At 47.8% G+C, this 23,311-nt stretch overlaps 1 protein-coding gene across 3 annotated transcripts in view; it reads right to left on the bottom strand.

Moving 5' to 3' along the window:
• The window catches only part of DYNC2H1 (dynein cytoplasmic 2 heavy chain 1), a 1,021,614-nt gene that overhangs the window by 326,294 nt on the left and 672,009 nt on the right, over window positions 1-23,311 (bottom strand). For all 3 annotated transcript variants that reach the window (XM_063951545.1, XM_063951543.1, XM_063951544.1), the window contains one exon: window positions 1,318-1,478. In XM_063951545.1, coding sequence (XP_063807615.1) covers window positions 1,318-1,478 — 161 coding nt within the window. The remainder of the gene's footprint in view (window positions 1-1,317; window positions 1,479-23,311) is intronic.

Genomic DNA, 23,311 nt, shown 5'->3' with positions numbered 1-23,311 from the left:
TACTTCCAATGGGACTAATGTGGACCCCAGCATCCTCTAGGATGTAAGAGAAAAATAAAAAAACTACTTACACTCTTCATGTCCCGCTGTCAGCGGGTCCGGGCGGTTGGCGGCGGTCCTGTCGGCATGTCCAAGGCAGCAGGTGGCGGGTGCGGAAGGCTGTGATTATGGGTGGCAGGAGGCGGGTGTGGCGTTCCAGGCTGGTGACAAGGCTTGCGTTGTGCAGCGTGACCTCTTTCCCCATGTCACACTGCACAGTGCGCGCAGCCGTAGAGCTGGGGGAGATGTGCAGCATCTGAGTCTTATGCTGAACTGGCTTAGATACTGTCCGGCATTACAAAAAAAAAAAAAAAAGCATTAGGCCGAATCCCGGGATTGTAAACTCCAATCCCAGGATTTAATCCCGGCCAATATCCTGGGATCCCAACCATCCCGGGATAGGCCACCATAGATGTGATACATAAGTGAGTGAGGGTGCAGGAAGAAGCGTGTGAATTCAGAACCCCTTCCCCTCCTGGGACACATATTGGGGTCCACCCCACACCCTGGACATATAGTATGCTGACCCCAGATAGAGCAGTTTCACATTAGTCATCTTGGATTCAAAAAGAAGCTGCCTCTTCCCACTGAGCCAGCTGAGATACGGGGAGGAGATAATGCAGGTAGTGTTTGAGGCTGTTTAAGGGCTGTATGGGCACACACCTATGGTGTGAAAGGTTGATCAAACAAAACCACGTGGTGCATGGGGGGTGGGGGGGAAAGAAGCAGCTGATCGCTGACGGGAGTGGGGATGGCCGCTTCTCATCATTAGGCCCTGCCCCCCATGGCATAGCAGGTCTATATAGAGGGGATGGGGCCAAAATTACACAATTCTATGAGAATACTGACCCCATCACTTACCCTACAGACTTGCAGCATTATATGCCAAACCCCGTCCATATCAATAAAGAGTGGGCAGCATGTGAGAGGGTCACCTACTCTTCTGGGAAAATTTGGCAGTCTAGCTGACATTCTGAATGAGTAGGTAAGTATGGACTGGGATCACCCAAAATTATATCTCACACGAACTATTAACCACCCAGTTATGCCACCAGTAAGAATTGGTTCAAGAGCTGACCCTCTTTATTAAGTCCCTAACTCCCACAATATGATCACAACCTACATTAATTATATACTCTGTACCAAACAAGTACAGTCATTTATATTTCTCTGATACACTGACAAAACAATATTTAAAACTGGTTCAGTTTACTGTCACTGCTCACAATTGGCATACAGTGTTACGAAAGCAACAGATAGGTGGCGCTGTACACTCACTTCTCGGTAGCATTCTCTCCCCACTTCAGCACTGGCAAGCTCTTGCAGTTCCTGGGATGGGTCAGCTCCCGGAGATATAATGATCAGAATGGGTTCTATGGCCAGGGTATCTTTACTGAGACGCTTCAAATTAAGAGGAGCAGGGGATAGTTCTTTTATACCTAGATAAAACAGTAACAGGAGAAACCACAGTTAGAGGGAACTCAGACAAACGTCTTCATATTGGCATGTTGGTTTCTGTAAAATATTATTATTCTTTATTTATATGGTGCCCAATTACAGAGAACATAAACAAATAAGCAAAACAAGAAAACAGTGACTTACAATTCAAGACAATATACCGTAGGACAAGTACAGGGGATATAAACATAGCTGCGTCATCAGATGACACTGAAATAAGTATAAGGATGTTAAAAAACCGAGGAATTTAGTGCCATTGAAAGGGAGTTTTGAAAAGAAGGTTAAGCAAGAGATGGAAAAGCACATGAGGGAAAAGGGCCCTGCTTGTGAAAACTTACATCCTAAAGATATACATTAATACAGTCTACACCAGTCTCAATGACCTTAGGAGGACATAGGAGTATATATCCATCTACTAGGAGGTTGGTACACTACAATTCATGTTTGTACCCTGGCATTTAACCCTTCCTTCTGCATAATACACCACAGAAGCAGATTTGCTCTTATGCTCACAATGTAAAGTAGTGCGTATGCAGAGAACTGCAGAACAGAGCAGCGGAATTAATGGGTAGACCTGTGGTTCTCTAACTCTGTCCCCTGGACCCCCAAAGAGCTCATGTTTTCCAGGTTAACTAGCATGTCACAGGTGTACTCATTACTTACGGACATAATTTAAAATATACAGAGGTGGAGCTAATTATATCACTTGTGATTCTGTGAGGTGAGCTGGAAAACATGACCTGTTTGGGGTTCTAAGGGCCAAGTTTGAGAACCTATGGGGTAGACTTAAATTGTATAATTGTAAAACTGAATTGCGATAATCTGTTACAAAAACCCTTCCAAAATACTCATTTAAAAGAAAAAAATACAATACCACCTAAATATAAGGAGCAACTTAAAGATGGTGCTTTCTACAGTTGCACACCAGAATGACCATAGATGAATAAGTGTTTGCTAACTATAGCCTATGACCTTCTTTGCATTAAATTGCATTACAGTAATAACATAATACTGCGTCATCTATAAAATGACCAGTGCAAATGTCAGTCCAGCAGTTGCTTCCTCAGAGTTCTCAGTGGCTACTAGGGGCAGGTGTATCGCTGTCATTTTCCTGTATGGCACTACGGGCACTTCATGGTGCCAGATAAATAAAATGTAGCACAATGGCACAGTGGCTAGCATTACGGTCTCAAAACACTAATGGCATGAGTTCATAGACTATTTGTGTAGACCAGTGGTTCTCAAACTCGGTCTGGGTCCTGAGGAATAGACTATCTGTCAGACGGCACATCACTCTGAAAGGAATCGACCCATACTGTAAGCGCCAATGGGGCAGGACTAATATATATGACAAATATTCTCTTTATAGTGCTGTGTAAATAGGTTGTATTATATAAATAAATGAGAATAATAATGAAGGATACTACTACTACTTCTACTACTATTGCATGCACTAGCAATATTTATTATACTTTACTATATTATTTACTCTCTAATGGTTAGCAAAAAAACTGTGGCAGATGGCCACACCCTCTCGGGGGACTGGCCATACCTCTAAACATGGGATCCTATACTGCATTCCCCAGTGGACACTTCATGCCCCAGTCCCCTCCCGTAGCCTAGCCCTAACCCTCCCCCTAGTAGTTCCTAACACTAACCTCCCCTCCTGTAGCCTAACCCTAACCCTACCCATAGTGCCTAACACTAACCTCCCCTCCCTTTGCCTAACCCTCCCCATAATGACTAGCCTATCCCTCCCTTAACCTAACCATAACCCTTCCTAGTAACTGACCCTAACCTCCCCTCCCGTAGACTAACCCTCCCCCTAGTAGTTCCTAACACCAACCTCCCCTCCCTTAACCTAACCATAACCTTTCCTAGTAACTAACCCTAACCTCCCCTCCCATAGCCTATCTCTAACCATCCCTAGTTACTAACACTAACCTCCCCTCCCTTAGCCTAACCTTCCCCATAATGCCTAACCACCTTCCTCTAGCCTAACCCTAACCCTCCTCCTAGTGCCTAACACTAACCTCCCCTCCCTTAGCCTAGCCCTAATACTCCCCCTAGTGCCTAACACTAACCTCCCCTCCCTTAGCCTAATCCTCCCCATAGTGCCTAATCTTCCCTCCCTCTAGTGCCTAACACTAACCTCCCCTCCCTTAGACTAACCCATCCCATAGGGGTCTGGGACTCCAGGTCGACAACAAAAAGGTCTACACACCTTAGGTCGACGCCAATTGGTCGACACACCTTAGGTCGACATGGACAAAAGGTCGACAGGAACAATGTCGACACTGAAAAAGGTCGACATGAGTTTTTTTATGTTTTTTTGGTGTCATTTACTTCGTAAAGTGACCGGGAACCCCAATTAGTGCACGCGTCCGCTCGCCATGCTTCGGGCACGGTGCCTTCGCTCCGCTCCGCTTGGCACAGATTACCGTTCCAATCGTAGTCCACGTGGATCGTTAAGTATGAAAAGGTTCCAAAAAAGAAAAAAATTGTGAAAAACTCATGTCGACCTTGTTCCTGTCGACCTTTTGTCCATGTCGACCTAAGGTGTGTTGACCAATTGGCATCTACCTAAGGTGTGTCGACCTTTTTGTTGTCGACCAGGAGTCCGGATACCTCCCATAGTGCCTAACCTCCCCTCCCTTAGCTTAACCCTCCTCCTAGTGCCTAACACTAACCTCCCCTCCCTTAGCCTAACCCTCCACCTAGTGCCTAACACTAACCTCCCCTCCCTTAGTCTAACCCTAATCACCCCCCCCCCCTAGTGCCCAACACTCCTGTAGTCTCCCCTCAGTTGGCCTAACCGTCTGCTGCCAGTCCGAGCAGAATGTCATTTCACATGTAAAAATTCTGCACATGCCAACATCTTCAATGTCGACATCATTAACTGTCAACATTGTGATGCTGACATTGCAAAAGTCAACATTTTAACATCCCCCCAACATTTGCAGAACAAAACATCTGTAGTGAATGTACAGTAATTGCTATTAGGTAAATGTTTAGATGCTACTATGTAGAAAAGCAATAAATGTGCTATAGACCAGATAAAATAAAATTACAAGAACAAAATAAATTGCAGATATTGTAGATATTTCAGGCATCACAATTTAAGAAAAATGTCAAATTGACAAATTTTTTAATGAGAAAATATATTGGGAATGAGCAGAGTGTGAATCCATCACCGCCTGGAGACTATCCAGGATTCTACACAGGAGAAGAACAGCAGAGGAGATAGACTTGGCAATCAAGATTTATGGGTGGTCTTCTATATGCCGGCGGTCGGGCTCCCGGCGCTCAGTATACCGGCGCCGGGAGCCCGACAGCCGGCATACCGACACTTATTTTCCCTCGTGGGGGTCCACGACCCCCATAGAGGGAGAATAAAATAGTGTGGCGCGTGTAGCGCGCCACCGTGCCCGTAGCGTGGCGAGCCCGCAAGGGGCTCATTTGCGCTCGCCACGCTGTCGGTAAGCCGGCGGTCGGGCTCCCGGCGCCGGGATGCTGGTCGCCGGGAGCCCGACCGCCGACCAGCCGTAGTGAACCAAAGATTTATACATGTTACTAAATAAGTCTTGCATCAATATTATACTAAACCATGTTCTCATTTGTAATTGTCCAAGTCGTTAACAGATTCATATAGTATATGAGCCATAATGTAGCAAGATCTCATTTAGAAGCTAGGAAGATACTGTAAATGCGTAGGCCTGCGAGTAGGAGGTGGCTAAAGGAAGCCCAGATTTAGGGGCCAATTCAGTAAGGTTAGCAAATTCTGCTAATCAGCAGAATTTGCTGACCTTTAACACGCATGCTGGGGGCCGCCCAGCACTGGGCAAGGACGCCCAGCATGCTGACCGGCGCCTCCCCCCCTTCAACAAGCAGAAATTGCTAACAGCATGCAATTTCTGCTTCTTAGCAGAAATTAAGGATGACTCCTACCGGCACAGCTTAGCTGCGGCCGCAGGAGTCCCGGCGCCATTTTCCTGTTGCAGCAGCTGCGTGTGACGTCACGCAGCCACCGCAACTGCATCGACACGCCCCCGTTCGCGTGTACCAGCCCACCATTTCGGCTGGCACCCCCCCGCAACGCTCCATTTCCTCCCAGAAAACGGAGCGTTGCCGCCCCCCTCCCGCCCCGCGAATGCCTCTGCCTGATTGAAAGGCAGAGGCGATCGCATTTTCTGCGCCCCCCGCAGCAAATGCGGGCGCATGCGCAGTAGGGCCCGCTGCGCATGCGCTTACACCACCTCAGCAAAAAATAAGATTTTACTTACCGATAAATCTATTTCTCGTAGTCCGTAGTGGATGCTGGGGACTCCGTCAGGACCATGGGCATTAGCGGCTCCGCAGGAGACAGGGCACAAAATAAAGCTTTAGGATCAGGTGGTGTGCACTGGCTCCTCCCCCTATGACCCTCCTCCAAGCCTCAGTTAGGATACTGTGCCCGGACGAGCGTACACAATAAGGAAGGATTTTGAATCCCGGGAAGACTCATACCAGCCACACCAATCACACCGTACAACTTGTGATCTGAACCCAGTTAACAGTATGACAACGTAGGAGCCTCTGAACAGACGGCTCACAACAAGAACAACCCGATTTTTTTGTAACAATAACTATGTACAAGTATTGCAGACAATCCGCACTTGGGATGGGCGCCCAGCATCCACTACGGACTACGAGAAATAGATTTATCGATAAGTAAAATCTTATTTTCTCTAACGTCCTAGTGGATGCTGGGGACTCCGTCAGGACCATGGGGATTATACCAAAGCTCCCAAACGGGCGGGAGAGTGCGGATGACTCTGCAGCACCGAATGAGAGAACTCCAGGTCCTCTTTAGCCAGGGTATCAAATTTGTAGAATTTTACAAACGTGTTCTCCCCCGACCACGTAGCTGCTCGGCAGAGTTGTAATGCCGAGACCCCTCGGGCAGCCGCCCAGGATGAGCCCACCTTCCTTGTGGAATGGGCCTTGACAGATTTAGGCTGTGGCAGGCCTGCCACAGAATGTGCAAGTTGAATTGTGCTACAAATCCAACGAGCAATCGTCTGCTTAGAAGCAGGAGCACCCAGCTTGTTGGGTGCATACAGTATAAACAGCGAGTCAGATTTTCTGACCCCAGCCGTCCTTGAAATATATATTTTCAATGCCCTGACAACGTCCAGCAACTTGGAATCCTCCAAATCGCTAGTAGCCGCAGGCACCACAATAGGCTGGTTCAGGTGAAACGCTGACACCACCTTAGGCAGAAAATGAGGACGCGTCCGCAGTTCTGCCCTGTCCGAATGGAAAATCAGATATGGGCTTTTATACGATAAAGCCGCCAATTCTGACACTCTCCTGGCTGAAGCCAGGGCCAGTAGCATGGTTACTTTCCATGTAAGATATTTCAAATCCGCCGATTTGAGTGGCTCAAACCAATGGGATTTTAGAAAATCCAAAACTACATTAAGGTCCCACGGAGCCACTGGGGGCACAACCGGGGGCTGTATATGTAGTACTCCTTTTACAAAAGTCTGGACTTCAGGAACTGAAGCCAATTCTTTCTGGAAGAAAATCGACAGGGCCGAAATTTGAACCTTAATGGACCCCAACTTGAGGCCCATAGACAATCCTGTTTGCAGGAAATGTAGGAATCGACCCAATTGAAATTCCTCCGTGGGGGCCTTCCTGGCCTCGCACCACGCAACATATTTTCTCCAAATGCGGTGATAATGTTGTGCAGTCACCTCCTTCCTGGCTTTAACCAGTGTAGGAATGACCTCTTCCGGAATGCCTTTTTCCCCTTAGAATTCGGCGTTCAACCGCCACGCCGTCAAACGCAGCCGCGGTAAGTCTTGGAATAGACACGGTCCCTGCTGAATCAGGTCCCGTCTTAGAGGTAGAGGCCACGGATTTTCCGTGAGCATCTCCTGAAGTTCCGGGTACCAAGTTCTTCTTGGCCAATCCGGAGCCACGAGTATCGTTCTTACTCCCCTTTGCCGTATAATTCTCAGTACTTTGGGTATGAGAGGCAGAGGATGAAACACATACACTGACTGGAACACCCACGGTGTTACCAGAGCGTCCACAGCTATTGCCTGAGGGTCTCTTGACCTGGCGCAATACCTGTCCAGTTTTTTGTTGAGGCGAGACGCCATCATATCCACCTTTGGTTTTTCCCAACGGTTCACAATCATGTGGAAGACTTCTGGATGAAGTCCCCACTCTCCCGGGTGTAGATCGTGTCTGCTGAGGAAGTCTGCTTCCCAGTTGTCCACTCCCGGAATGAACACTGCTGACAGTGCTATCACATGATCTTCCGCCCAGCGAAGAATCCTTGCAGCTTCTGCCATTGCTCTCCTGCTTCTTGTGCCGCCCTGTCTGTTTACGTGGGCGACTGCCGTGATGTTGTCCGACTGGATCAACACCGGCTGACCCTGAAGCAGGGGTTTTGCCAGGCTTAGAGCATTGTAAATCGCTCTTAGCTCCAGTATATTTATGTGAAGAGACATCTCCAGGCTTGACCATACTCCCTGGAAGTTTCTTCCCTGTGTGACCGCTCCCCAGCCTCTCAGACTGGCATCCGTGGTCACCAGGACCCAGTCCTGTATGCCGAATCTGCGGCCTTCTAACAGATGAGCACTCTGCAACCACCACAGAAGAGACACCCTTGTCCGTGGCGATAAGGTTATCCGCTGATGCATCTGCAGATGCGATCCGGACCATTTGTCCAGCAGATCCCACTGAAAAGTTCGTGCGTGGAATCTGCCGAATGGGATTGCTTCGTAAGAAGCCACCATCTTTCCCAGGACTCTTGTGCATTGATGCACAGACACTTTTCCTGGTTTTAGGAGGTTCCTGACAAGTTCGGATAACTCCTTGGCTTTCTCCTCCGGAAGAAACACCTTTTTCTGAACCGTGTCCAGAATCATTCCCAGGAACAGCAGACGTGTTGTCGGGGTCAACTGAGATTTTGGGAAATTCAGAATCCACCCGTGTTGTTGCAGCACTACTTGGGTTAGTGCTACTCCGTCCTCCAGCTGTTCTCTGGACCTTGCCCTTATCAGGAGATCGTCCAAGTAAGGGATAATTAATACGCCTCTTCTTCGCAGAAGAATCATCATTTCGGCCATTACCTTGGTAAAGACCCGAGGTGCCGTGGACAATCCAAACGGCAGCGTCTGAAACTGATAATGACAGTTTTGCACCACGAACCTGAGGTACCCTTGATGTGAAGGGCAAATTGGGACATGCAGGTAAGCATCTTTTATGTCCAGGGACACCATAAAGTCCCCTTCTTCCAGATTCGCTATCACTGCTCTGAGTGATTCCATCTTGAACTTGAATTTTTGTATGTACAGGTTCAAAGATTTCAGATTTAGAATAGGTCTTACCGAGCCGTCCGGCTTCGGTACCACAAATAGCGTGGAGTAATACCCCTTTCCTTGTTGTAGGAGGGGTACCTTGACTATCACCTGCTGAGAAAACAGCTTGTGAATGGCTTCCAATACCGTCGCCCTGTCTGAGGGAGACGTTGGCAAAGCAGACTTTAGGAACCGGCGAGGGGGAGACTTCTCGAATTCCAACCTGTAACCCTGAGATACTACCTGCAGGATCCAGGGGTCCACCTGTGAGCAAGCCCACTGCGCGCTGAAATTCTTGAGTCGACCCCCCACCGCTCCTGAGTCCGCTTGTAAAGCCCCAGCGTCAAGCTGAGGGCTTTGCAGAACCCGCGGAGGGCTTCTGTTCCTGGGAAGGAGCTGCTTGCTGCCCTCTCTTACCCTTTCCTCTGCCTCGGGGCAGATATGACTGTCCTTTTGCCCGCTTCTTATAGGACCGAAAGGACTGCGGCTGAAAAGACGGTGTCTTTTTCTGTTGGGAGGGGGTCTGAGGTAAAAAGGTGGATTTCCCGGCAGTTGCCGTGGCCACCAAATCCGATAGACCGACGCCAAATAATTCCTCCCCTTTATACGGCAATACTTCCATATGCCGTTTGGAATCCGCATCACCTGACCACTGTCGTGTCCATAAACTTCTTCTGGCAGATATGGACATCGCACTTACTCTCGATGCCAGAGTGCAAATATCCCTCTGAGCATCTCGCATATAAAAGAAAAGCATCCTTTAATTGCTCTAAAGTCTGTAAAATACTGTCCCTATCCAGGGTATCAATATTTTCAGTCAGGGAATCCGACTAGACCACTCCAGCACTGCACATCCAGGCTGAGGCGATGGCTGGTCGCAGTATAACACCAGTATGTGTGTATATACTTTTTAGAGTAGTTTCCAGCCTCCTATCAGCTGGATCCTTGAGGGCGGCCGTATCAGAAGACGGTAACGCCACTTGTTTTGATAAGCGTGTGAGCGCCTTATCCACCTTAGGGGGTGTTTCCCAGCGCGCCCTAACCTCTGGCGGGAAAGGGTATAATGCCAATAACTTTTTAGAAATTAGCCCTTTTCTATCTGGGTTAACCCACGCTTCATCACATACATCATTCAATTCCTCTGATTCAGGAAAAACTACAGGTAGTTTTTTCACCCCCCACATAATACCCTTTTTGTGGTACTTGTAGTATCAGAGATATGCAAAGTCTCCTTCATTGCCGTGATCATATAACGTGTTGCCCTACTGGAAAATACGTTTGTTTCTTCACCGTCGACACTAGATTCAGTGTCCGTGTCTGGGTCTGTATCGACCGACTGAGGTAAAGGGCGTTTTACAGCCCCTGACGGTGTCTGAGACGCCTGGGCAGGTACCAACTGGTTTGACGGCCGTCTCATGTCGTCAACTGATTTTTGTAATGTGCTGACATTATCACGTAGTTCCATAAACAAAGCCATCCATTCAGGTGTCGACTCCCTAGGGGGTGACATCACCATTACCGGCAATTGCTCTGCCTCCACACCAACATCGTCCTCATACATGTCGACACACACGTACCGACACACAGCAGACACACAGGGAATGCTCTATTGAAGACAGGACCCCACTAGCCCTTTGGGGAGACAGAGGGAGAGTTTGCCAGCACACACCCAAGCGCTATAATATATATGGGAACAACCCTATATAAGTGTTGTATCCTTATAGCAGCTTAAATATAGTAATATCGCCCAAAAAAAGTGCCCCCCCTCTCTGTTTTACCCTGTTTCTGTAGTGCAGTGCAGGGGAGAGTCCTGGGAGCCTTCCTCACAGCGGAGCTGAGCAGGAAAATGGCGCTGTGTGCTGAGGAGAATAAGCCCCGCCCCCTATTTCGGCGGGCTCTTCTCCGGAGTCTGTGAGATCTGGCAGGGGTTAAATACATCCATATAGCCTCAAGGGCTATATGTGATGTATTTTTAGCCATAAAAAGGTATTATACATTGCTGCCCAGGGCGCCCCCCCAACGCCCTGCACCCTCCGTGACCGCTGTGTGAAGTGTGCTGACAACAATGGCGCACAGCTGCAGTGCTGTGCGCTACCTCAGGAAGACTGAAAAGTCTTCTGCCGCCTGCTTCTGGACCTCTTCCATCTTCGGCATCTGCAAGGGGGGTCGGCGGCGCGGCTCCGGGACGAACCCCAGGGTGAGACCTGTGTTCCGACTCCCTCTGGAGCTAATGGTGTCCAGTAGCCTAAGAAGCCAATCCATCCTGCACGCAGGTGAGTTCACTTCTCTCCCCTAAGTCCCTCGATGCAGTGAGCCTGTTGCCAGCAGGACTCACTGAAAATAAAAAACCTAAAAAACTTTTTCTAAGCAGCTCTTTAGGAGAGCCACCTAGATTGCACCCTGCTCGGACGGGCACAAAAACCTAACTGAGGCTTGGAGGAGGGTCATAGGGGGAGGAGCCAGTGCACACCACCTGATCCTAAAGCTTTATTTTGTGCCCTGTCTCCTGCGGAGCCGCTAATCCCCATGGTCCTGACGGAGTCCCCAGCATCCACTAGGACGTTAGAGAAATTCCGTACGAATCGCTACTTGCGATTCTTACTGAATTTGCCACTTATTTTGGAGGCCTTCCAGTAAGGTCTGAGTGGACCATTATTTATTTATCGTGGTTTTAACCTGAAGCTAAGGTTCTTTGGGGCTGGATAACATTGGATAACTGGCGTTCATTAAATAAGAGTCCGAGAAATCAGTGATTTCTCCAGCGTCAGGGGTTTAATAAATAGCCGCGATCTTAAAATGACCCTCTCTCTTGCCTTTGTCGCTAGAGTTAGGGCTTGATAAATAGCCCAGAGTCTCCCATAAAACAGAGATGACTCCAACATCTGCAATTCACACAAAAAGAGACAATCCCAAAAAGCGTTTTATTTTGAAAAAATAATTTCCTAAACTAGCTATTAGCTGGTAAGCACAAAGCAAGAAACAAAATTGAAACCGAAACATCAGTATTTCTATAGGGTGTGCAAAAAGAATTATTTGCTGCAGTTGTTGCAGCATAAATTATTATAAACACAGCAAAGCATGGAGAGCAAAAGGATTATAGAATAGTGGATGTGTAAGTGAGGAGTACAGAACAAACAAAAAGGTGTAGTACAGAGTATGCAACAGACAACGTACAAAGACCCACAGACGTGCAAGGTGAGTGGGGCACAAAGAATAGGGCACTGCACATGACAGATAACAATCTATTGCTGTATAACAGTGACAAGAGCGGATAGTCAACGATCTGTACAAAACAGGTTTGACCAGAGTGGAATTAATTGGAGACTGCTATGCTTTGATGAACAGGTGGTTTAGCTGAGATTTAAAACTTTGGTGGCTGGTGCCGACCCTGAGTGGCGGTTGAAGTGTGTTCCACAGGTGGGGAGTGGCACAGGAGAATCTTGTTGGATGCAGCAATAAATGGGAAGCCGAGGCTCTGATCACTGGTAGAGCAGACAGCACAGTACAGAGTATAAGTGAAATGAGGCTGAAGATGTAGGGAGAGGCTGAGTGGCTGCTGGACTTTTACATGAGGGCGAGGAGCTTACACTGGATTCTGCATGGAACAGGAAACCAGCGGAGGGATTGGCAAAGTTTCAAGTCAGACAAAAAGCAGTAGAAGAAACCTTTTTTTTCTCTTTCGTCCATCTGGGGGACGCTGCGCTCTTACTGATGGGTTAAAGTGTGTGGGAAGGGAGTCTGGCACAGAATATATAGACACTAACTCCTCCCTCCTCTAACCACTCCCATCTGCAGCCTGACCAACAATTGCCTCAGTTTTAGTTTTGTGCCTGGAGAGTGCAGGCACAGTTTTCTTGCTATAGTTTTTAGTTAGGTTTTTGTTTGATTTAGTTTTTCTGGGTGTATATTATAATTAGAGATTTCCCACTCTGTGCAGCCTCTGGGGAAGCCACCATACTGTGGTCACTGGTGCTCCCTTTATCCGGAAAGGTAATCCGAGGAGGTTGGAGATTACCGGCAGCCACAATCTGTCTACCAGTGTTGGGCTTTTATCTCCCCCCCCCCCTCCTTCTCATAAAATTGTGTGATGTGTAGGGCGTATGTGAGCGGGACTGTGAGAGGCTGCTGTGGTCCGGTAATGATCACTGGTGTGTGCACGCGCTGGGGGCACTAACCACTGTCTTACAGTGAGCAGCGGGGAAACAGCGGGACATTTCCCTGGTGGTACGGTCGCTGAAGGGGATATAGGTCTGTGACGCTGCTTACGCCTAGCTCTATTTTAGTGCCTTCAGTGTGAGCGCTTAGGTCCCCTTCCTGAAAGGGAACGTCCAGCTGCAGCAGTGAAACAGAATGGGAAAGGTCCGCTTCCCGCCTTGGTCTCCCAAGAGGTTTGTGCTGCGCCGCTCACCTCAGTCTGTGGGGGCGGGCTTGTGATACGAGCGCCATTTTCTCCACACTGAACTCACACTGCGGGGGATGCTGCGCTCCGGATAGCACAAGACAACACAGACAAGCACATTAAGGGGACTCCAGCTTGTCACCCTGTCGGGTCAGGCGGGGATCAGCTGACTGCGAGTATTGGGTTACTGTTATTTACTTTATTACAGTAGCTGGTGGGGCTAGTAAGTTTCCTCTGTTATACTCTCCCCTTTATTACTACAGGGTGTGTAAGAGGAGTTTACTGATTTAGTTTATTCAGCCCCTTCTTTTCCTACTTAGTGCTTCTTTATTAGGACACTTGTGAAAGTTTAATAGAGCAGTATGGCCAATGGGCCGGACAAATCTGTTAGAGGGAAAGCAGGCTCCATTGTTTATTTTGCCTGTGCTCAGTGCGGCTCCAAACTTTCTAAGGGTAGCACGGATCCAGGTTCTCTCTGCACTGCATGCTCTTCTGCAGATCAGTCTATTCCTCAGTGGGCCAGGAACATGGCCGATGCTATTGCTAATTTGCGTCAGTCCCAGTCAGGTACTGATTCAAGTCAGTCTACTGAGGAGCCACCATGGGCAAGAAATATGGGCAAATGTCTTTCTAAATTAACACAGCCTATTAACAAAATTGTGACCAGCATCCACCAAACGACAACAACCGCTGCCCGCTATCACTTTCCCAGGAGAGGAGTTAGATTCGGTAGTCCCCCCTCTGGAAGAAGGTGAACTGGATTCTGAGTGGGAGGATACTTCCGCTTGGGAAGAAGAGGAGTTGTCTATTGATAGAAGCCATACGTTAGACTCTTAATCTTCAAGATACGGCAATGGCGGAGACTTCGACAGCCTTTTTCAAATGACAGAAAAGACAAGTAGATGTCTTCTCTTCCTGTACGCATTTTCCAGATATTTTGAAAGAGCCCTGGCTTAAGCCGTATTCACGCTTTCAAGCTCCTAAAGAAAAGGGGGAAAAAAAAAAAAAAGAGACAAAATTCTGTGAATCAGCTCCGGAGGTGGATGCTCCTATTACTCATTTGGCGAAGGCTACAGTAATTCCTTTGGTACAATCAGTGAGGTTGAAGGATCCAACGGATAGGAAGATTGAGGCAATTCTTAAATCCATGTGTGCCTTATCAAATATTTATCTGCGTCCCTTCATCGCTGGCACCTGGGTCCTTAAGGCTGTGGACGACTGGCTAGCTCAGGTTGTATCTGACATGCAATCTGACGATCCATCGGAGGCTATTCAGCTAGCTGAACAAATTTTTGAGGCTCTCACTTATGTTAGTGAGGCCTTGTTCGACTCGTCTCGCTACAGTCGCGTGTATCTGCTTTAGCAGTTATAGCGAGGCATTCACTCTGGCTTCGGGGTTGGAATGCTAACTCCGATTCCAAACAAACATCGACAGCCGTTCCGTTTGAGGGAGAATTTCTCTTTGGTCCAGAACGTACAAAGATTATTACTAATACCACGGGTGGCAAGAGCCCGATTCTTCCAGTTGCTCCTCAAAAGTCGAAACCAACTAAGTTTCAGTACTTTTGTACTCAAGGCAGGGGACGTTTCCAGTCCTTTCAAGCCTTTTCAAGAATTCCACGCAGAGGTGCGTTCCGAGGTAGCGTATCTCAAGCACCACGTAGACCGGCAGCCAAGCCTGCTGACAAGCCTACCGCATGACGCAAGGAGGTCTCTGGAGGGATCATTGGTGGTTGGGGCTCGATTACTACAGTTCAAGGAAGTATGGCTCCTGTCGAAACCGGATCGGTGGGTGATGGGGGTCATAACCAGAGGATACATTTTGGATCTCGAGGAGCCTGTCCCGGACCGCTTTTTCATCACTCCTCTCCCATCCGATCCTTCCAGACGACAAGCACTGATTCAGACAACTTCCGCACTTTTACACAATGGAGTAATTCTTCCAGTTCCCAGACTACAACAGGGTCAAGGCTTAGGGTCAAGGCTTTTACTCGAGACTTTTTCTCGTAAAACAAACCGGACGGTTCGTTTCGACCCATTTCTAATCTAAAGTGCCTGAATCCATATCTCTCTGTTCAGAAATTCAAACTGGAATCGATTTGATCAATACTCGCTGCCATGCAACCGGAGGAATATTTGGCATCTCTAGATATAAAAGACACATACCTCCATGTTCCCATTTCGATGGGTCATCAACATCTTTTGAGATTTGCAATCGGCCCTTGGCATTTTCAGTTTCAAGCTCTTCCGTTTGGCCTATCCACGGCCCCTCTGGTATTTACAAAAATAATGGCCCATGTTGTGGCGGTCCTCAGGTGTCAGGGAGTCAACATTACTCCTTACCTGGACGATTTGTTGCTGAAGGCTCCATCACAGACACTTCTTCGCCACCAATTACAGCTCACAACAACCACCCTACAGTCATTCGGGTGGATTGTGAATTTCCAGAAATCTTTGTTGCTTCCCTCTCAGAAGATGGTGTTTCTAGGTCTCCTGTTCGACACGAGAAGTCTGAAGGTTTTCCTGCCTCAGGACAAACTTCAGGATCTACAATCCAGAGTCCGCTACCTGTTACATTTGCCGAGGGTCTCAGTTCTCAGATGTATGCAAGTGTTGGGCAAGATGGTAGCGACCTTTGAGGCGGTGCCATATGCCAGATTCCATGCTCGGCCCCTTCAGGCTCAAATTCTGGGCTGTTGGAATCAAACGAGACCACATATGGACTTGCAATTGTGCCAGCTGTCGGTTCAGACTCAGCAGTCTCTCCATTGGTGGCTACACAGTCCCAATCTAACCAAAGGGCCACCATTCACTGTTTGGTCTTGGATGATGGTCTCCACCGACGCCAGCCTCACCGATTGGGGAGCAGTGTTTTAGTCTCAGCACTTACAGGGACTCTGTAACGTTAAGGAATCGAAGTTACCAATCAACATCTTGGAGTTGAGAGCAATTCGGAATGCCCTGCTTCAGATACATACCAGCGTCCGAGGTCATCCGGTACGCATTCAATCAGACAATGCCACAGCGGTGGCTTACATAAACAAACAAGGCAGAACTCGCAGCTGGAGAGCCATGAAGTAGGTCGCCCATATTCTCCAGTGGGCGGAGCGTTGGATTCCGACCATCTCCACAGTTCACATTCCAGGAGTGGAAAAATGGGAAGCAGATTTCTTAAGCCGTTACATGGTCCATCCGGGAGAATGGGAACTTCATCAAGAAGTTTTTCTGACCTTGGTGTCTCTGTGGGGAACACCCGACATCGACCTCATGGTGTCTCGTCTCAACCGAAAGCTACCTCGGTACGGCTCACGAACTCAAGACCCTCACGCAACGCTGATCGATGCCTTGATGGCTCCATGGCATTTTCAACTGGGATATGTGTTCCCACAAATTCCCTTAATACAGCGCCTACTTCAATGCATCCGGAGAAAAGGTCTCCTGGTCATTCTTGTGTCTCCGGAATGGCCTCGTCGTCAGTGGTACACACTCTCCTCTGCAGCATGGTGACTAAGGAACCGTTTTGGCTACATCTGCGACCCGATCTTCTTCTACAAGGACCTGGCTTTGACGGCAGGGTTCTTGAATCCAGCATTCTAAGAGCTAAGGGTTTATCTTGGCCAGTGGTGAGAACTATGCTTCAGGCTAGGAAACCAGTCACCTCTCAACTTTATCACAGAGTATGGCGTATCTACATTGCATAGTGTGAAAGGCGTGGGTTGTCGCCGACCGCTTTCGATTACCTAGCCTGTTGTCTTTCCTCCAGGATTTTCTGACTAAAGGACTTCATCTTTCTTCCCTTACAGGTCAGGTTTCTGCACTTTTTCAGAAAAGATTGTCATTCCTTTAAGGTGTGATCAGGATTCCACCTCCATTTGTCCATCCGATTACCCCCTGGGATTTGAATGTGGTTCTTCAGGCTCTCCAGAAGCCTCCGTTTGAGCCACTGGACACTGTTGAATTGCGTTTTCTTACTCTGAAGGTGGTTTTTCTTTTGGCCATTGCTTCGGCCAGACGTGTTTCAGAGTTAGCGGAGCTTTCTTGCAAACCGCCTTTGATGGTTTTTCACGAAGATCGAGTGGTCTTACGTACGAAGCCTTCCTTTTTGCCAAAGGTTGTATCGGCTTTCTATATGAAGCAGGACATAGTGCTTCCAGCGTTTGGTCCAAAGTCTTCTGGAAAGGATTGTCATTTGGCGTTATTGGATGTTGTTAGGGCTTTATGCATTTCTTTGTCCCGTTCAGAGTCTATTTGACGTACATATACCTTGTTGGTTTTGATAGATGCACCTAAACATGGCTGGCCGGCCTCTAAAAACACAGTAACGCGTTGGGTGACCTCTGCTATTCGGCAGGCCTATGTATCTTCTAGATTGCCTGTCCCTGACTCCCTGAGGGCTCATTCGACTAGGGCTGTTGGGGCCTCCTGGGCTGTTCGCGGAGGTGTTTCGGTTGAGCAGCTGTGTAGAGCGGCAATTTGGTTGTCAGTGCACACTTTCACCAAGTTTTACCGTTTTCGTACTTTTGGTTTAGAGACTGCCTCTATTGGGCATCAAATGTTACAGACAGCTATGCCGTCTGTCTCTCCCTCCTCTATTTAGCTTGCTTTGGGAAATCCCATCAGTAAGTGCGCAGCGTCCCCCAGATGGATGAAAGACAAATAGGGATTTTAGTTTACTTACCGTAAAATCTTTTTCTCTGATTCCATCTGGGGGACGCTGCGATCCCTCCCGTATTTTTGTCTGGTTTATTGGTTGTATTCTGTTCTGCCTCTTCCGGCTTTGCTAAATGTTAACTGAGGTAACTGTTGGTCAGGTTGAAGATGGGAGGGGTTAGAGGAGGGAGGAGTTAGTTTCTATAGGTTATGTGCCAAACTCCCTTCCCACACACTCTAACCCATCGGTAAGTGCGCAGAGTCCCCCAGATGGAATTAGAGAAAGAGATTTTACGGTACGTAAACAAAAATCCCTATTTTTCAACAAACACAAAAGTGGGGTGAGATGGGTGAGAAAGAGGACAGGCAGTAGTAGCTTGGAGGAGACAAGTTGGGATATAATAAAGTAGTACATAACAGGTTTGAAAGATGCAACTGACAGGCCTGAGTGAGAGGCTGGATTTGGAGTAAAGGAGACACCCAGGCACTGTACTGGGGGAACAGAGGACTGAGGTTTGGCCCACAGTGAAGATGTGTGGGGGATCAGAAGGAAGATAATGACCACTGTTACAGACACAGTATGATGATTAGCATTGGGATATCCATGTGGAAATAGCAGTAAGAAGCTGGACACGAAGGAAGAGGGATGTTGGTGGAGAAGTGGCAGATTTGATAGGTGCATTCTACGAAGGGTCCACAATGTCATCGAACTACGATTGTCCCCTGGCGGTCCAGCCTGGCTGCGCTGTCAAGTGGTCCGCCGCCATTTTATTTTATTGGAGCGGTTGCATGTGGCGTCGTGCAGCCCCCCGAAAAACGCTCCCGGCATGTCCGTTTTGGCCCGAAACGCCCCAATGCCGCGCCGCACCACAATTCCTGCCATTGTCAATCACATTGCGTCCACATCCTTCCGGTATGCACCTGCAATGTTGAGCCTGCAATGCGGCCGATGCGTGTGCGCTGATATAAGCAAACTGCGATGCAGGGCGCAGCAGCATCCATCTCTGAATAAGGCCCAGTATTGTGCAAATTCACACTGCCACAATAGCGGAAAATGTGCAAATCCCAAGTCCCAAATACACTACAGGTATTTTAGTAAGCGGCTGTGATATGAAAAAGATTGAAGAATGTGAAAATAATCTGTGGAATGGTGAATACGTTGTGCCAGGCGTCTTGCACAATCAGTGATCTCTAGGTAAGTCATCCCTTTCGCTTCCTGCTGAAGTTAAATAAACATTTTCTCAGGTACATGTAAATGTCTGGAACATGGGGCGGGATGTAATGGCGTCCGAGATTACCGTTGGTGCGGGATGCCGGCCAATCTCAGACTTTTTTTTTTTTTTTTGTTAAAGTGCATGGTTTTGTCTTGTAAGTGAATGCACCTTTAAAAAAAAAAAAAAAGCCTGGGACCGGTCGGCATCAGGCAACTCCGGCAATCTCGGACGCCATTAAACCCTACCGGTTATGTTGACTACTGTTCCTTTCAAATAGTCAACATCTGATCTACACATACAGAACTGAAGCTGAAAAATAGGGATACTTTCCCTTTTACAGATTGTTATTTAGGAATCAAAGTTTAGGAAAGAATGCAAAGCATCAATTCTGTTATTTATTACAAAAATGTAACATCTCTTTAATGCAAAATTCTCCAATACCCCAGTTACTAGTCACTGTGAATAGCACCCATCCAAGTGGCCGTCTACCAAAGGAATAGTGGGAAGTGGAAAATTCCCCAGTACATAACGAAGTCAAGACATTGATTTAATAAATTATAATAGGATTATTTATTGCAGGGTAAAGTTAAAATTAGCTTTGGATAGAACAGAACCACATTACATAAATATGTTTGAAAAACAGATTATTAAATAGATACGGCCAGAAAAAGATTGGCTCCTTTTTAATTGATTCCATAAAGATGTTGGATACTATTACAAGTTCTGAACTCTGAAAGTGGAATGTGCGCCAGTGGAATGGTATTACTGCAATGAGTTCTAATGCCAAGAGAAGGGGGAAAACTGCCTTATTTCCTGACCCAAGGTCCCAGAAGTAACCTAGCATTAAAAATATTTTATTGTTGGATTTGTCTCATTATTATTAGATTATAGAAAAGCCAAACAAAAAATAATAATAATCCAAATGGGTTGATATTGCATACCTAATGTTCTCAATTTACGGCATGTAATACAGGGGGGCATAAATGAGACCCAATGCACAAAAGAAAAATGTTGTAACCCATAGCAACCTAATGGTTACTTTTCCAGCACTGTTTAAAAAGTTAAAGCTTATGTCTGATTGACACCACAATTCAGTCATATACTCCAGGCCTTAGGCAGTTGAATAGTCCATAAACAAATGGATACTGTACATTTAAATATGATATGATTTATCTAATACCACACTCTTCTCTCTCCTGATATATTCAGCACTATGTCTGCACAAATGTGAAGGGCATATTGATGTATAAGCACTTAGTCTAAGATCACAGATAGAAGCTGAAAATGGGTTTGACCATGGTGTACTGATCGCTGTCACATCACATTAAGGCGGATAACGCTGTTACCTGTGACAATTCTGCTTTCTCATATGCTGTTGTGCTGGAAAACAACCTGCCTTCTCTTAGCTAAGATTGGGAGCCCTTGCTGTAATATGCTTCTGCCCAATGTTTCATCCCAGTTATTGAGCCAAGGTGCAACACAGCAACTGGGTGAATATAACACGTCTTTAATACGCCTAACTAAATATAATCTATTTATAACTGCTTACCCTACATACTACCCACACTGATGTCCTCTCACACCTATACTATACACACTGATGCCTCCTCACACCCATACTACCCACACTGGTGTCCCCTCACACCTATACTACCTACACTGATGCCTCCTCACACCTATACTACCCACACTGGTGTCCCCTCACACCTATACTACCTACACTGACGCCTCCTCACACCTATACTACCCACACTGGTGTCCCCTCACACCTATACTACCTACACTGATGCCTCCTCACACCTATACTACCCACACTGGTGTCCCCTTACACCTATACTACCTACACTGATGCCTCCTCACACCCATACTACCCACACTGATGTCCCCTCACACCTATACTACCCACACTGGTGTCCCCTCACACCTATACTACCTACACTGACGCATCCTCACACCTATACTACCCACACTGGTGTCCCCTCACACCTATACTACCTACACTGATGCCTCCTCACACCTATACTACCCACACTGGTGTCCCCTTACACCTATACTACCTACACTGATGCCTCCTCACACCCATACTACCCACACTGATGTCCCCTCACACCTATACTACCCACACTGGTGTCCTTTCACACCTATACTACCTACACTTATGCCTCCTCACACCCATACTAACCACACTGGTGTCCCCTCACACCTATACTACCCACACTGGTGTCCCCTCACACCTATACTACCCACACTGGTGTCCCTTCACACCTATGCTACCTACACTGATGCCTCCTCACACCCATACTACCCACACTGGTGTCCCCTCACACCTATACTACCCACACTGGTGTCCACTCACACCTATACTACCCACACAGATGTCCTCTCACACCCATACTACCCACACTGGTCTCCCCTCACACCTATACTACCTACACTGATGCCTCCTCACACCCATACTACCCACACTGGTGTCCCCTCACACCTATACTACCCACATGGATGTCCTCTCACACCCATACTACCCACACTGGTGTCTCCTCACACCTATACTACCTACCCTGATGCCTCCTTACACCCTTACTACCCACACTGATGTCCCCTCACACCTATACTACCCACACTGGTGTCCCTTCACACCTATACTACCTACACACTGATGCCTCCTCACACCCATACTACCCACACTGGTGTCCCCTCACACCTATACTACCCACACTGGTGTCCCCTCACACCTATACTACCCACACTGGTGTCCCTTCACACCTATGCTACCTACACTGATGCCTCCTCACACCCATACTACCCACACTGGTGTCCCCTCACACCTATACTACCCACACTGGTGTCCACTCACACCTATACTACCCACACGGATGTCCTCTCACACCCATACTAACCACACTGGTCTCCCCTCACACCTATACTACCTACACTGATGCCTCCTCACACCCATACTACCCACACTGGTGTCCCCTCACACCTATACTACCCACATGGATGTCCTCTCACACCCATACTACCCACACTGGTGTCCCCTCACACCTATACTACCTACCCTGATGCCTCCTCACACCCTTACTACCCACACTGATGTCCCCTCACACCTATACTACCCACACTGGTGTCCCCTCACACCTATACTACCTACACACTGATGCCTCCTCACACCCATACTACCCACACTGGTGACCCCTCACACCTATACTACCCACACTGGTGTCCCTTCACACCTATGCTACCTACACTGATGCCTCCTCACACCCATACTACCCACACTGGTGTCCCCTCACACCTATACTACCCACACTGGTGTCCACTCACACCTATACTACCCACACGGATGTCCTCTCACACCCATACTACCCACACTGGTGTCCCCTCACACCTATACTATCTACACTGATGCCTCCTCACACCTATACTACCTACACTGATGCCTCCTCACACCTATACTACCTACACTGGTGTCCCCTCACACCTATACTACCCACACGGATGTCATCTCACACCCATACTACCCACACTGGTGTCCCCTCGCACCTATACTACCTACCCCGATGCCTCCTCACACCCTTACTACCCACACTGGTGTCCCCTCACACCTATACTACCCACACTGATGTCCCCTCACACCTACACTACCCACACTGATGTCCCCTCACACCTATACTACCCACACTGGTGTCCCTTCACACCTATACTACCTACACTGATGCCTCCTCACACCCATACTACCCACACAGATGTCTCCTCACACCTACACAAGACCCACTAATATACCCTCACACCTATACTACACACACTGATACCTCCACACAGCTATACTACCCACACTGATGCCTCCACACACCTACCCTACTGCCATCTATACTATCCACACTTAAACCCCCATTTACAAATATCCTACTATACTACACACTCAAATGCCCCGTCACACAGGGGCATTTCTAGAGAGAAGGAGGCCCGTGTGCAGACGTCTGGGCCCCCTTTTCTCTAGTCCGCAGCACTGTAGACTCTAGTCATTAGAGGACCCTAGCGCTGTCCCAGAGTTTAGTGTGCATGCGCAGATCTCCGGGAAAATGGTGCAGATGACATTTTCTCCAGAGACTTCCTTACTGCGAATGCGCAAATCTCCCACCGGCGGGGGACTCTGGAGAGATGAGTATTTAAAAATGGGAGCAGGTATGCAGTGT

The sequence above is a fragment of the Pseudophryne corroboree genome, chromosome 2 (genome assembly GCF_028390025.1).
Source record: "Pseudophryne corroboree isolate aPseCor3 chromosome 2, aPseCor3.hap2, whole genome shotgun sequence".
NCBI lineage: Eukaryota > Metazoa > Chordata > Amphibia > Anura > Myobatrachidae > Pseudophryne > Pseudophryne corroboree.
Note: the sequence above shows the minus strand (reverse complement) of the source record. Positions and strands in the feature narration are given on the sequence as shown.